We start from the raw sequence: 14,532 nt of genomic DNA, 5'->3' as shown, positions 1-14,532 counted from the left end.
ATGTTTAAATTGTAATGGATGATTCTGGAGGAAGGATGGAGTTAAGGTAGAAATTGTAATCTGCCTAAAAGTCAAATCTTTCAAGAAAGCAGTAAGAAGAACAAATGGCGAACAATGGAATTCTCCTTTCCATACTGTGAATGTACTGTGAACATTTGCATGCACCATCTGAAAGTTGCATCTATAGATGCAACAATTCACTGCACGAGTGCAAGAACAACTGCAGAAACAAAGGAGGATTTGAAAGTTTCCAAACAGAAAGTATTTGCAATGGTTGTCATTTCAGAGAGGTTTTAACTTGAGTAACTCTCCCACAAGGAGAGGTAAGTTGTGCTGGTTACACCTTGCTGTACTTTCATCTACCTCATTTTTTGGGATTTAATATCTGATTCCTACTGGCCATACAGGAGCTGTCACCACACAAATTATTGATGAGGATCTGTAGTTTACTAGGTAGCTTCCAGCACTTGTGATCGGTAACATCAGCTGGACCACGTGACTCACCCTCTAAGGTACTGCAATGTTCACTGCACAGAGGAATGAGCACACACCAGTTATACATCAACCACAATTTGTCTGAGTTTTGCATCACCAACCCCAAATAAAATGTTCAATATGAAGGTTGTTGTGCTGCTATGTTTTTGTTCAAGTACTTAAAATTCAAGAATTCTTACATGATGCGTTCTGCATCTGAAATATTAGAATACTGATCAGACTGGCTTTCATCCAGATCACTTTCTGACAAAACTGATCACAAAACTGTGTGGCTTTGTTGTTTGGGTGTGCCTTCCTGCACGTCCATGAAGTCACATTTCAATGCTTACTCACCGGGGGATGGATGAAGCCTGTGTTTGCTCTCCGGGTCCTGGTTGTATGTGGGGCACACATCGGATTTTTCTTTAGTTTGTAATGAACAGACAGTGGCAGCAATAAGAGGACCTGTTATTTAAAGAAAGCAGAAAATAAAAACTGTAGAAGTCCCACTTTTCTCCTCAGTCTAAACAGCCCTGAGTATGGCAGGAAGCAGTATGCCACCTTCAACAAGTTCCTCAAATTCTGCACCCCACACACCTGTAAAACCCCCCACAGTTCAATTCTTCCTGTCTTCAGCAATCCCTCACTGCACAATGCTACAAAAAGTTACAGTGAATATTCAGCAATAATGCCTACAACAGGGGCTTAATTTACTCAATTCAAATGATAATGAGCCTGGAAGGATTGAAAACGTTAAAGTTCACACATATAGTCTAAGTTATAGTAAAATACAACAAAACAGGACAGAAGCCGAAAAAGGTTCAAAGTAGTCCACTTGAATTATAAAAAGGCCAAACAAAACTTTTTTTCTGGTTTCTACTTACAAATTTGTATTCTTTTTTTTACACTTTTTAGGTCAAGCCTAGACAGTGCTTGTGCTGTCTCTTCAAGCCATGCTGTATATACTTTGTGGGCTTACAGCCTGCACACTGCATTTAATTTTTTTGTTAAGGTGTCCTTTAAAAATCCTTGCTTCCAAGTGTTTTTTTTTTCCCTATTTGTCCCTCCTTTTTGTGTTTTTCCCGCCCATGAAGCAGGCACCCATTACTTGTAGCCTTCCACTTGTCCCATTTTAGTTGCTGGCTAAGGAACTTTTTTTTAAATTCTAAAATAGCACTTCACACAAGCGTTCGCGCGTTTCCTTTGATCAGCGAAGCGTCTGTGAAGTGGGCGATTGTACTTAGTCCTCTGCGGCAACGTTCTGGGTCCAGTGGCCAAGTAATGACCATTACACAGCGATACTGTGACCCCTTAGTGACGTCAAACCTCCTAGGTACAGATACCAATTATCAAGACGTACAGTGATTTATGCATGCTCTCATGGGGTCATATGGTGCTCCTATCTATCCCCTCTTCCCCAAGCGTGTGTGAAGAGGAAGTTGGGATCTCCCCAGGGTTAGGTCCATATGCATTGCACCACCTGGGGACTTTAGCCTGTTTATGCACTGTGCTAAACAACCCACTCACAAGCTCCTACTGGGATCTCAGTATTTCCACCACGTTGAGGACTGAAGAAGCGCCTGGAGCAGTGTCCTCCTGCACGAGCCACTGTGTCACTCTCACATTGTCAGCGACTGAGTAGTGCATGTGTAGGAGGAGGCAGATGCAAGCACACATCGAAATCTACCTCTAAAATGCAGCCGCCCACCATTCTGGGGTTCATTATTAATTCTACTCTTCTCCTCCCCCACCGCAAGCCTATTGTGTGAATACCCCCCCAAAAAAACAGAAGCGCTGTCATTCTGTACAGACAGGCAGATGATGAATCAATGTCCAGCATGACAGTCATGATAGCGCCAGGCAGGCCTAGCTTGACTGATTTTGTTGGGAGGAGAGAGTAGAGTGTAGTTCAATCACTCCATCTCTCTCGCTGCTTTCCTTCCTTTTAAAAAAAAATGTACGCTCCATTGCTGGTAGTTTACAGAATAAATTATAGAGTCCAATAATCACCTGTAATTTTTAAACATGGTGGCCGTCTTGGGAGGCCGTGAGCCTTTCTTTTTTTCTGCACACACCCACTTGTTACATTTTGCGTGAGTAAAGATATCCCTACAAATGTGTCGAAAAACCATAAAGAAAGCATGCTGGCAAAGACATAGGCGAGACCTATGGGCTATGCCAATGCTTGTTCTTTACAGCATCACCTGATTCATCTACTCAGGTGTTTCGGCTTGTTGTGCTCCAATGTGTGACACTGTGATGTACCATATTCATGACCATCACACTTAAGAAAGAGCTTAAACATCTCAGATTAATTTAAAATCCAAACCCAAATATATCTGCCCAAAAATTGCCAACCTTCCACCAACAAACCTCAAAATGTATTAGTTGAGGGTCCTGGTTTGACAACGCAATGGTTCTCCTGGGACACAACATTATTTGCTGTTAAATAACTGATAAAATGGCAAGGAAAGAAGCTCTCATTTTTCAGAACATCCTCAAATACAAAAACACAGCAACAGCCACTTAATGGTTTAATGTCTTTTCTCCTCAGTACAAAAAGAAAGAATTACACAACAGATTCTATGACGTCTACACTGGCGAACAGCTGGATAAAGACTCCCATTCAAAGAGTCAGATCGGAAGAGCAGTGGAGACCACATTGACAAGAATCTCTCAGTTCTCTGCCGTGAGAATTGGATGCATTAAAGCTGCATCTGTCTCATTTTCCAAACAGGTGGTCAAATCAGATGGCCATTTTTGGATTCTGGTATTGACTAAATTATGCTCTGAGCAACCCCCACCCCCTGGTGACAACCCACGTCCTCCCAGTTCCCACCACCTACATTCCTAGAACCTCACATGATGTCCTGATTAGTTATAAGTGTTTTTCTTTTTTGCTCCATGCATGATAATAAGGATGGTGTTTTTCCAGTGCCTATAAAGAAATTTGCTTTCATTTCCTCCCTTCCCTTATTCATTCCTGTTGTCAGTTGTTCTTACATTGTTTACTTCTCCTTACTCTCTTCTTTGTACCATTTTATTGAATTTGGTCAATAAAATACATTTTCATTGTTCCTCCAACCTTCCTGCCTGTCTCAAATCCCTCCATTCAGCAATCCAGCCCTACACCTATCAAAGAAGTGCATGAATGGAGATAAGTTTGAATCCTGTTAGGAGTTTAATTCAGGAAGAAAGAAATAAAAAAATAAACTTTCACTTGCCTCCCCAGCTTTAACTACACAAATGAGTCCACACTAGAAGCATTTGAACAGAAGTGGCCACATAGGAGAATATTAATGATAGGTTTTAGTAACTTTAATTTGAATGCATTTGGGAGACAGGATCAGTGGATGGCGCCCAACACAAACAATTATGCACTCAAGGAGAGCTGCACTTTATAGTGGTGAGTGCTTCCTTCCATGGCAATACGGTGATTGCTAGGATTGGGAAAACTGTTCAGAATGAACCTACGAGTGATCAAATTTCCATGGGATCTGGACAAGTTTGTGTGAATCTACATTGTGGGGAGAAATAATTCATGTAATTGTGCTGAACATGGTTGTGCTCATCAACTGTTCCCACCAAAAAGCGACTATGGATTCTAAAGACACAACCTATGGTGCACCCGTGTACCTACATGTTAGTGATGAATTTCATAGACACTGAATGCTATAGAAGTAGAGGTGCACATATTGAAACACAAACTGTGCTGTGAAAATCCTCCTTGAATTTGACATTTTTGCATATGGAATCTAGATAATATGTGTGCTTTTTAATGACTGTCTTTAAACTATATAATAGGATTAAAACCATGTGTATATTTATTAACTTTTTGTGGTATTTGGTTGTGGTGATATTTATGATTACATGTGGGAATGTTCTAATTGAAAGGAAAGTGTAAGCTCAATAAGCACAATAGGTGTGAATTTTTGGAGTTATTAAGAGGAGCTGTAGGAAGCTGGCCTGGTGTGTAGTGAGTACCTATGGTATTATCACTTTATACCAGGTCCAGATATCCCCTGTTTGTGAGGTGCAGTCAGTGTCTAGAAGCCAGGCTCTCTAGAGGTAGCTGTGGATGAGCAGCCAAGACTTATCTAGGAGACATGCAAAACTCATGCAATACCACCGTAGTCACACAGCACTTACACACATGAAAGAAAACATTCAGTGTTACAAAAATAAAGGCTTTTTATGACAGTAACACTCTCTCTAAAGTGCTAAACAGGCAATACTCCAATAGGAGGTAAGCATACACACTATATATGTCCAATAGCGATCAGAAATAGGCATAAAAAGCAATAGAAAACAGTGAAAAGCAATAGGCAATACTGAAGGCCTGAGGGGGACCAAACCATACACTAAGACAGTGGAATGCGAAAGTCGGGCCGCCACCCAAGGAAGTGGAATCGGTAGAGGGGAACTGGAGGAACTAGGAAACCCACAAGGTAAGTACCAAAGTGCCCCCCAGCGACCAGGAGAAAAGAGGTAAGTTACTGGATTTTTCATAACCCACCAAAAGGACTTCAGAGAAGGATATTGCAAAACCCGGACAAAACTGCAAGAAACCAAAGGTGGATCTTGGAAAAGGAAGACCTGAAAAAGAAGGGAACCAAGTCCAGTTGGAGTGGCCAGTCTTGAACGAGCCAAAATCCACCCGTCTGTGGATGCAGGAGTTGGCCGATGGTGAGACGTAGATGTAGGAGGCTGGACTGGCTTCTAGTGAGTACCTAGGGGTACTTGCACCTTGCACCAGGCCCAGTTATCCCTTATTAGTGTATAGGGTGTCTAGCAGCATAGGCTGATAGATAATGGTAGCTTAGCAGAGCAGCTTAGGCTGAACTAGGAGACGAGTGAAGCTCCTACAGTACCACAAGTGTCATATGCACAATATCATAAGAAAACACAATACACAGATATACTAAAAAAAAAGGTACTTTATTTTTATGACAATATGCCAAAAGTATCTCAGTGAGTACCCTCAGTATGAGGATAGCAAATATACACAAGATATATGTACACAATACCAAAATATGCAGTAATAGTATTAGAAAACAGTGCAAACAATGTATAGTTACAATAGGATGCAATGGAGACACATAGGGATAGGGGCAACACAAACCATATACTCCAAAAGTGGAATGCGAACCACGAATGGACCCCAATCCTATGTGACCTTGTAGAGGGTCGCTGGGACTATTAGAAAATAGTAAGGGTTAGAAAAATAGCCCACCCCAAGACCCTGAAAAGTGAGTGCAAAGTGCACTAAAGTTCCCCAAAGGACATAGAAGTCGTGATAGGGGAATTCTGCAGGAAAGACACAAACCAACAATGCAACAATGATGGATTTCCAGTCGTGGGTACCTGTGGAACAAGGGGACCAAGTCCAAAAGTCACAAGCAAGTCGGAGATGGGCAGATGCCCAGGAAATGCCAGCTGTGGGTGCAAAGATGCTGCTACTGGACAGTAGAAGCGCAGGTTTCTGCAAGAACGACAAGGGCTAGAGACTTCCCCTTTGGAGGATGGATCCCACACGCCGTGGAGAGTTGTGCAGAAGTGTTTTCCCGCCGAAAGACCGCCAACAAGCCTTGCTAGCTGCAAATCGTGCGGTTATTGGTTTTTGGATGCTGCTGTGGCCCAGGAGGGACCAGGATGTCCCCAATTGCGTCAGGGGACAGAGGGGGCGTCGAGCAAGACAAGGAGCCCTCTCAGCAGCAGGCAGCACCCACAGAAGTGCCAGAAACAGGCACTACGAGGATGCGTGAAACGGTGCTCACCCGAAGTCGCACAAAGGAGTGCCACGTCGCCGGAGAACAACTTAGGAGGTCGTGCAATGCAGGTTAGAGTGCCGTGGACCCAGGCTGGACTGTGCACAAAGGATTTCCGCCGGAAGTGCACAGAGGCCGGAGTAGCTGCAAAAGTCGCGGTTCCCAGCAATGCAGTCTGGCGTGGGGAGGCAAGGACTTACCTCCACCAAACTTGGACTGAAGAGTCACTGGACTGTGGGAGTCACTTGGACACAGTTACTGGATTCAAGGGACCTCGCTCGTCATGCTGAGAGGAGACCCAGGAGACCGGTGATGCAGTTCTTTGGTGCCTGCGGTTGCAGGGGGATGATTCCGTCGACCCACGGGAGATTTCTTCGGAGCTTCTAGTGCAGAGAGGAGGCAGACTACCCCCACAGCATGCACCACCAGGAAAACAGTCGAGAAGGCGGCAGGATCAGCGTTACAGAGTTGCAGTAGTCGTCTTTGCTACTTTGTTGCAGTTTTGCAGGCTTCCAGCGCGGTCAGCAGTCGATTCCTTGGCAGAAGGTGAAGAGAGAGATACAGAGGAACTCGGATGAGCTCTTGCATTCGTTATCTGAGGAATCCCAAGAGACAGAGACCCTAAATAGCCAGAAAAGAGGGTTTGGCTACCTAGGAGAGAGGATAGGCTAGCAACACCTGAAGGAGCATATCAGAAGGAGTCTCTGACGTCACCTGATGGCACTGGCCACTCAGAGCAGTCCAGTGTGCCAGCAGCACCTCTGTTTCCAAGATGGCAGAGGTCTGGAGCACACTGGAGGAGCTCTGGGCACCTCCCAGGGGAGGTACAGGTCAGGGGAGTGGTCACTCCCCTTTCCTTTGTCCAGTTTCGCGCCAGAGCAGGGCTAAGGGGTCCCTGAACCGGTGTAGACTGGCTTATGCAGAAATGGGCACCAAATGTGCCCATGAAAGCATTTCCAGAGGCTGGGGGAGGCTACTCCTCCCCTGCCTTCACACCATTTTCCAAAGGGAGAGGGTGTAACACCCTCTCTCAGAGGAAGTCCTTTGTTCTGCCATCCTGGGACAAGCCTGGCTGGACCCCAGGAGGGCAGAAACCTGTCTGAGGGGTTGGCAGCAGCAGCTGCAGTGAAACCCCAGGAAAGGCAGTTTGGCAGTACCAGGGTCTGTGCTACAGACCACTGGGATCATGGGATTGTACCAACTATGCCAGGATGGCATAGAGGGGGCAATTCCATGATCATAGACATGTTACATGGCCATATCCGGAGTTACCATTGTGAAGCTACATATAGGTAGTGACCTATATGTAGTGCACAAGTGTAATGGTGTCCCCGCACTCACAAAGTCCGGGGAATTGGCCCTGAACAATGTGGGGGCACCTTGGCTAGTGCCAGGGTGCCCTCACACTAAGTAACTTTGCACCTAACCTTTACCAGGTAAAGGTTAGACATATAGGTGACTTATAAGTTACTTAAGTGCAGTGAAAAATGGCTGTGAAATAACGTGGACGTTATTTCACTCAGGCTGCAGTGGCAGGCCTGTGTAAGAATTGTCAGAGCTCCCTATGGATGGCAAAAGAAATGCTGCAGCCCATAGGGATCTCCTGGAACCCCAATACCCTGGGTACCTCAGTACCATATACTAGGGAATTATAAGGGTGTTCCAGTAAGCCAATGTAAATTGGTAAAATTGGTCACTAGCCTGTTAGTGACAATTTGAAAGAAATGAGAGAGCATAACCACTGAGGTTCTGATTAGCAGAGCCTCAGTGAGACAGTTAGTCACTACACAGGTAACACATTCAGGCACACTTATGAGCACTGGGGCCCTGGGTGACAGGGTCCCAGTGACACATACAACTAAAACAACATATATACAGTGAAAAATGGGGGTAACATGCCAGGCAAGATGGTACTTTCCTACAGTAGACAGACAACAATGCAGCACTGGCGCAGATGAAGAGTTCCTGGGTGATGCAGTCGACGTCCCAGGCTGGATGAAAGATTGCAGTCAATCTGTGGAGTGGAAAAACAACCAACAAGCCTTGGCAAAGGCAAATGTCGCAGCAGGTAAAAAAGTGGACCTACCATGGATGAGCAAGGTCTGAGGGGACTCGGCCCAAGGGGGAGTCCCAAGCGACCCTCAGCAGTGCAGAGAGTCTGAAGAAGAAGAGACAGCCCCTCAGAAGACCCACAGGCAAGCAGCCCAGGAGTCGCAGAGAGGGCCACACAGCACACCTGTCCCACGTCACAGGAGAAGCACGCAGACGGCTGTGCATTGCAGGGAAGAGTGCTGGGGGCTGGGGCTACACAGAGCCTGAAGATCCCTTGGAGGAGATGCCAACAAGCCTTGGTAGCTGCAAGAGACACAGTGCACGGGGGTACTGTCCTGCCTGGGAAGGCAAGGGCCTATCTTCACCAAAGGTGGACAGCTGGCAGAGAGGACCAAAGCGACCACTCCAGACCACCTACCTGTGATACAGGATCCACGCAGCTCAGGATGAGAGGGGATCCATGCAGCTGGTCATTGTTGCAGTTGGTGCCTGCAGATGCAGGGAAGTGACTCCTTCACTGCAAGTGAGATTCCTTCTTGCTTCTTATGCAGACTGAAGACTGGCCGCCCCTAGAGGATGCACAGCGGGGGAAATGTTGCAGTTGCTGGAAGGAGCCAGAGAAACAATGTTGCAGAGCAAAGTGGTTGCTGTGACTGCAGATTGTAGGTTCTGGTGCAGTCCAGTTGTGGCTCCAGTGGTCAGAAGTCAATTAAACATTGTAGAGGATTCCTGATGGAGTTTTGCACATCGAATCTGAGGACCCACCCAAGAGGGAGACCCTAAATAGCCCTTGAAGGGGGGAATTGGTCACCTAGCCAGGCGACCACCTATCAGGAGGGGGCTCTGATGTCACCTGCCTAACCTGGCCACTCAGAATCTCCCATAGGCCTCTGCCCACCGTGGATTCAAGATGCCAGAATTGAGTGGCCATCTGGAGGAGCTCTGGGCACTACCCCTAGGGTGGTGATGGACAGGTGAGTGGTTATTCCCCTTTTCATTGTCCAGTTTCGCACCAGAGCAGGGACTGGAGGTCCCTGAAATGGTGCAGACTGGTTTATGCAAGAAGGGCACCCCTCCCAAGCATTGTTACACCTATTTCCAAAGGGAGAGGGTGTTACCTCCCTCTCCCAAAGGAAATCCTTTGTTCTGCCTTCCTGGGCTTCAGCTGGTCAAGCAGCAGGAGGGCAGAAATCCGTCTGAGGGGTGGCAGCAGCATGGGCTGCCTGGAAACCCCCAGAAAGCTGGTAGAAGCAGTGCTCGGGTCCTCTAAGGAGCCCCCAGAGTGCATGGAATCATACAACCAATACTGGCAACAGTATTGGGGTATGAGTCCGACATGTTTGATACCAAACATGCCCAGGTTTGGAGTTACCATTATGAAGCTGGACATAGGTAGTGACCTATATCCAGTACACATGTAAAATGGCATTCCTGCACTCACGAAGTCCAGGAAAATGGGGCTGGAGTTTGTGGGGGCACCTCTGCTCATGCAGGGGTGCCCTCACACACAGGTACCCACACCCTGACCTCTGGGCTAGGCAGGCCTGCCATAGGGTGACTTACAGTGACATGGTGCAGTGACCAGAATGAAAGGGTGCAAGCGCCTTTTCACGTAGGCTGCAATGGCAGGGCTATAGACACATTTTACATGGGCTCCCATGGGTGGCACAATACATGCTGCAGCCCATGGGGAACCCCTGATGCCCTAATGCCCTGGGTACCTGGGTACCACATACCAGGAGCTTATAAGGGGGCACCATTATGCCAAATGTGGGGGGTGTGTGTGGTCCAAGCAACCAGATTTAAATGGAGAGAGCACAGTCACTGGGGTCCTGGTTAGCAGGATCCCAATGAACACAGTCAACACATACTGGCAACAGGCAAAATGTAGGCGTAACTGTGCCAAAAAGAGGGTACTTTCCTACACAACCCCTCCCCCTCCAAAGGAAGGACAATAAGGCTGACCTTGCCAGTTGATTTTTCATTGTCTAAGTGGAAATATCTGGAGGGTCCATCTGCATTGGAGTGGCTACTCCCAGGTCTATGTTCCACTATGGAGTCCATTCCCTGTAGGGATACCGACCACCTCAAAAGTTTGGGATTTTCACCTTTCATTTGTTTTAACCATAGAATGGGCTTGTGCTATGTCTGAACAAGGAAGTGAGTGCCAAACAAGTATGGCCTCAGCTTCTTCAAAGCCCAAACCACAGCAAAGGCCTCCCTTTCTATGGCTAACCAACGCTTTTCCCTGGGGGACTACCTTCTGCTTATAAAAGCTACAGGTTGGTCCTGGTCCTCTGTATTAAGTTGTAACAATAGTGCCCCAGCCCCTACCTCAGAAACATCTGTCTGTACTATGAACTGCTTGGAATAGTCAGGGCTTCTTAACATAGGTGCAGAGCACATGGCCTTTTTAAGATTTTCAAAAGCTTTTTGGCAGATAGCTTTCCATAAAATATTTTTAGGCATCCTTTTTGATGTGAGGTTATTAAGAAGGGTTAAAATGGAGCCATTGTTCTTAATGAACTTCCTGTACTACCCAGTAAGGCCTAAACGGGCTCTAACCTGGGTCTAAGAAGTAGGGGGTGTCCTGGTTAGCAGAATCCCAATGAACACAGTCAACACATACTGGCAACAGGCAAAATGTAGGGGTAACTGTGCCAAAAAGAGGGTACTTTCCTACACAATCCCTCCCCCTCCAAAGGAAGGACAATAAGGCTGACCTTGCCAGTTGATTCTTCATTGTCTAAGTGGAAATATCTGGAGGGTCCATCTGCATTGGAGTGGGTACTCCCAGGTCTATGTTCCACTACGGAGTCCATTCCCTGTAGGGATACTGACCACCTCACCTTTCACCTTTCATTTGTTTTAACCATAGAATGGGCTTGTGCTATGTCTGAACAAGGAAGTGAGTGCCAAACAAGTATGGCCTCAGCTTCTTCAAAGCCCAAACCACAGCAAAGGCCTCCCTTTCTATGGCTAACCAACGCTTTTCCCTGGGGGTCAACCTTCTGCTTATAAAAGCTACAGGTTGGTCCTGGTCCTCTGTATTAAGTTGTAACAATAGTGCCCCAGCCCCTACCTCAGAAACATCTGTCTGTACTATGAACTGCTTGGAATAGTCAGGGCTTCTTAACATAGGTGCAGAGCACATGGCCTTTTTAAGATTTTCAAAAGCTTTTTGGCAGATAGCTTTCCATAAAATATTTTTAGGCATCCTTTTTGATGTGAGGTCATTAAGAAGGGTTAAAATGGAGCCATTGTTCTTGATGAACCTCCTGTACTACCCAGTAAGGCCTAAACGGGCTCTAACCTGGGTCTAAGAAGTAGGGGGTGTCCAATCCAAAATGGTTTGGATCTTCCCCTGTATTGGGTGAATCTGGCCTCCACCTACCATGTGGCCCAGATATACAATCTTCCCCTGCCCTAATGGGCATTTAGAGGCCTTGATAGTGAGGCCTGCCGCTTCCAGAGCCTCTAAAACATTCTACAGGTAGACCAGGTGATCCTCCCAGGTGGGACTAAAGACACCTATATCATCAAGATAAGCTGCACTGAAGCCTTCCAATCCTTGGAGGACTGTATTCACCAGCCTCTGAAATGTGGCAGGTACATTTTTCAGCCCAAACGGCATCACTGTAAAGTGATAGTGCCCTCCAATGGTTGATAATGCTGTGTTTAGCTTTGCATCCTTTAATAATTTAATCTGTCAATAGCCAGCAGTTAAATCAAAGGTGCTTAGATACTTGGCAGATGCCAGTGTATCTATTAGCTCATCTGCCCTAGGCATAGGATGAGCATCTGTTTTTGTAACAGTGTTGAGACCTCTGTAGTCAACACAAAACCTAATTTCTCTCTTGCCATTTGGGGAGTGAGGATTTGGGACAAGTACCACAGGACTATCCCAAGGGCTGCCTGAAGGCTCAATGACTCCCAGGTGGAACATCTTCTGAAATTCAGATTTGATGCAGTCTCTGTGTCAGGGTCAGTGACAACAGTTCTGTGAACTATCCTAGGAGATTCCTGCAGTCTTCTTTCTGGGACTCAGAGAGGCAGTCAGCAAGTACTACCCCATCAACTGAGCTATCTGCTGAAGTGTGGGAGAAGAGGTCTGGGAGGGGATCACTGTCCTCTTCCTGTGCCTCATCAGTTGCCATGAGCAGAGTCATATCAGATCTGTCATAGAAGGGTTTCGGCGAGTCACATAAAGCAACCTAAACAGGGCTTCTGGGAGTGACTAGGTCTACCAAGTAGGTAACCTCACCCTTTTTCTCCACAATTGTGTGGGGACCTCTCCACTTGCCTTGGAGTGCCCTGGGAGCCACAGGCTACAAGGCCCACACTTTCTGTCCTGGCTGGTATACGGTCAGTACAGCCTTTTGGTCATGCCATTGTTTTTGCAACTCTTGGCTGGCATGAAGCTTTTTAGTGCCCTTCTTCATGTACTCAGCCATCCTAGATCTGAGGCCAAGCACATAGTTTACTATGTCTTGCTTGGGAGGCTTGAGAGGTTGCTCCCACACTTCTATTACAAGAGCAGGAGGACCCCTAACAGGGTGCTCAAACAGAAGTTCAAATGGGTTGTAGCCCACACTCTTCTGCAGGACCACCCTGTAGGCGAAGAGGAGGCATGGTAATAGGACACCCATCTCCTCCTGAGTTTTTCACAGTCCCATTATCATACCTTTAAGAGATTTGTTGAACCTCTCTACCAAACCATTGGTTTGGGGGTGGTAAGGGGTGGTGAACTTAGAAGTAACACCACACTCTTTCCACATTGCTTTCAGGTATTCAGACATGGAGTTTGTACCTCTGTCTGATACCACCTCTTTAGGAAACCCCACTCTTGAAAAGATTCCAACAAGGACTTTGGCCACTGCAGGAGCTGTAGTGGTCCTAAGAGGAATAGCTTCTGGGTATCTGGTGGCATGGTCCATCACCACCAGTATAAACCTGTTCCCAGAGGCTTTGGGATGGTCTATGGGGGCAACAATATCCACCCAACCCTCTCAAAGGGTACCCCAACCACTGGAGGTAGAATTAAGGGGGCCTTTGGGGTGCCACTTGTCTTACCACTGGTTTGACAGGTGACACAGGAGCGACAAAACTCCTTTGTGTCTTCTGACATGTGGGGCCAGTGAAAGTGAGGGACAAGCCTGTCCCAAGTTTTGCTTTGCCCTAGGTGATCTGCCAGGGGAGTGTCATGTGCTAAGGTTAACAAGGTTAACAGAAATTCCCTATACTTTAGAAGGACCACCAATCTCCTGGAAGCACCAGGTCCCTTGGTTCTGAGTAGAGGAGACTGTCTTCCGAGTATACCTTATGGGTGCCACTGACATCCCCTGCCTCTTGAGGCTTGCTCCCTCAAGCCCTTCAGTGTGGGTCATCCTCTGTTCCCTACTGAATTCCTCCCTGGCAGGCCCCCCTGTAGCCAAGAGCTCTGCTGTGTCAGCTTGCAGCTCCTCTGGTGTAGGTTCTACCAAAGGAGTGGATTCTTCCCTCTCTGGGGTTGAATCCTCACTGGAGGCTGTAGTAGAGGGCACTCTCTTGACTTTTCTACTCTTGGGTTTGGGAAGGTCTTGGCCCATTGTTTCAGGCTCCAAGTTTCCCTGATCTTTCTGCCTTTTGGCCTGTGCCCTTGTAAGGCAAAAATATCCCCTGGGATGTCCAACATTGGTGCAGGGGCCTCCAGCTCCATTTCAGCCCAAGCTGTAGCCTCCAAGTCGTTCCCTAATAAACATTCTACAGGTAGTTATGTGGACAATAACTGCCATGGTGTGGCACACAGTGTTATTGTGAGCATCAGTCACTTGGTACTGGTGATGAAGTAGGTGTTGCTCAGGAGAAACCCGTTTTTCAGTCACCATGGTGACACTGGCACCCGTGACCCTGTAATACTCAGCCTCAACACCATTTATCAAAGTATGCTGTCTGTACTTACCTGTGAGAAAGTAGCCTCTTTCTAGCCTTGTTACCCCCACTTTTGGCCTGTTTGTGAGTATATGTCAGGGTGTTTTCACTGTCTCACTGGGAGCTAGCCAGGACCCCAGTGCTCATATGTTTCTGGCCTATATGTGTTCCCTGTGTGACGCCTAACTGTCTCACTGAGGCTCTGCTAACCAGAACCTCAGTGGTTATGCTCTCTCTGCTTTCCAAATTTGTCACTAACAGGCTAGTGACTAAACTTACCCATTTACATTGGCATACTGGTACACCTATATAATTCCCTAGTATATGG

General features: G+C 46.8%; 1 protein-coding gene across 4 annotated transcripts in view; it reads right to left on the bottom strand.

Moving 5' to 3' along the window:
• LOC138248978 (zinc finger protein 613-like) overlaps positions 1 to 14,532 on the bottom strand; it is a 109,706-nt gene that overhangs the window by 69,242 nt on the left and 25,932 nt on the right. For all 4 annotated transcript variants that reach the window (XM_069203040.1, XM_069203042.1, XM_069203041.1 and 1 more), the window contains exon 3: positions 829 to 939. In XM_069203040.1, coding sequence (XP_069059141.1) covers positions 829 to 939 — 111 coding nt within the window. The remainder of the gene's footprint in view (positions 1 to 828; positions 940 to 14,532) is intronic.

Source organism: Pleurodeles waltl, chromosome 8 (genome assembly GCF_031143425.1).
Source record: "Pleurodeles waltl isolate 20211129_DDA chromosome 8, aPleWal1.hap1.20221129, whole genome shotgun sequence".
NCBI classification, from domain to species: domain Eukaryota; kingdom Metazoa; phylum Chordata; class Amphibia; order Caudata; family Salamandridae; genus Pleurodeles; species Pleurodeles waltl.
Note: the sequence above shows the minus strand (reverse complement) of the source record. Positions and strands in the feature narration are given on the sequence as shown.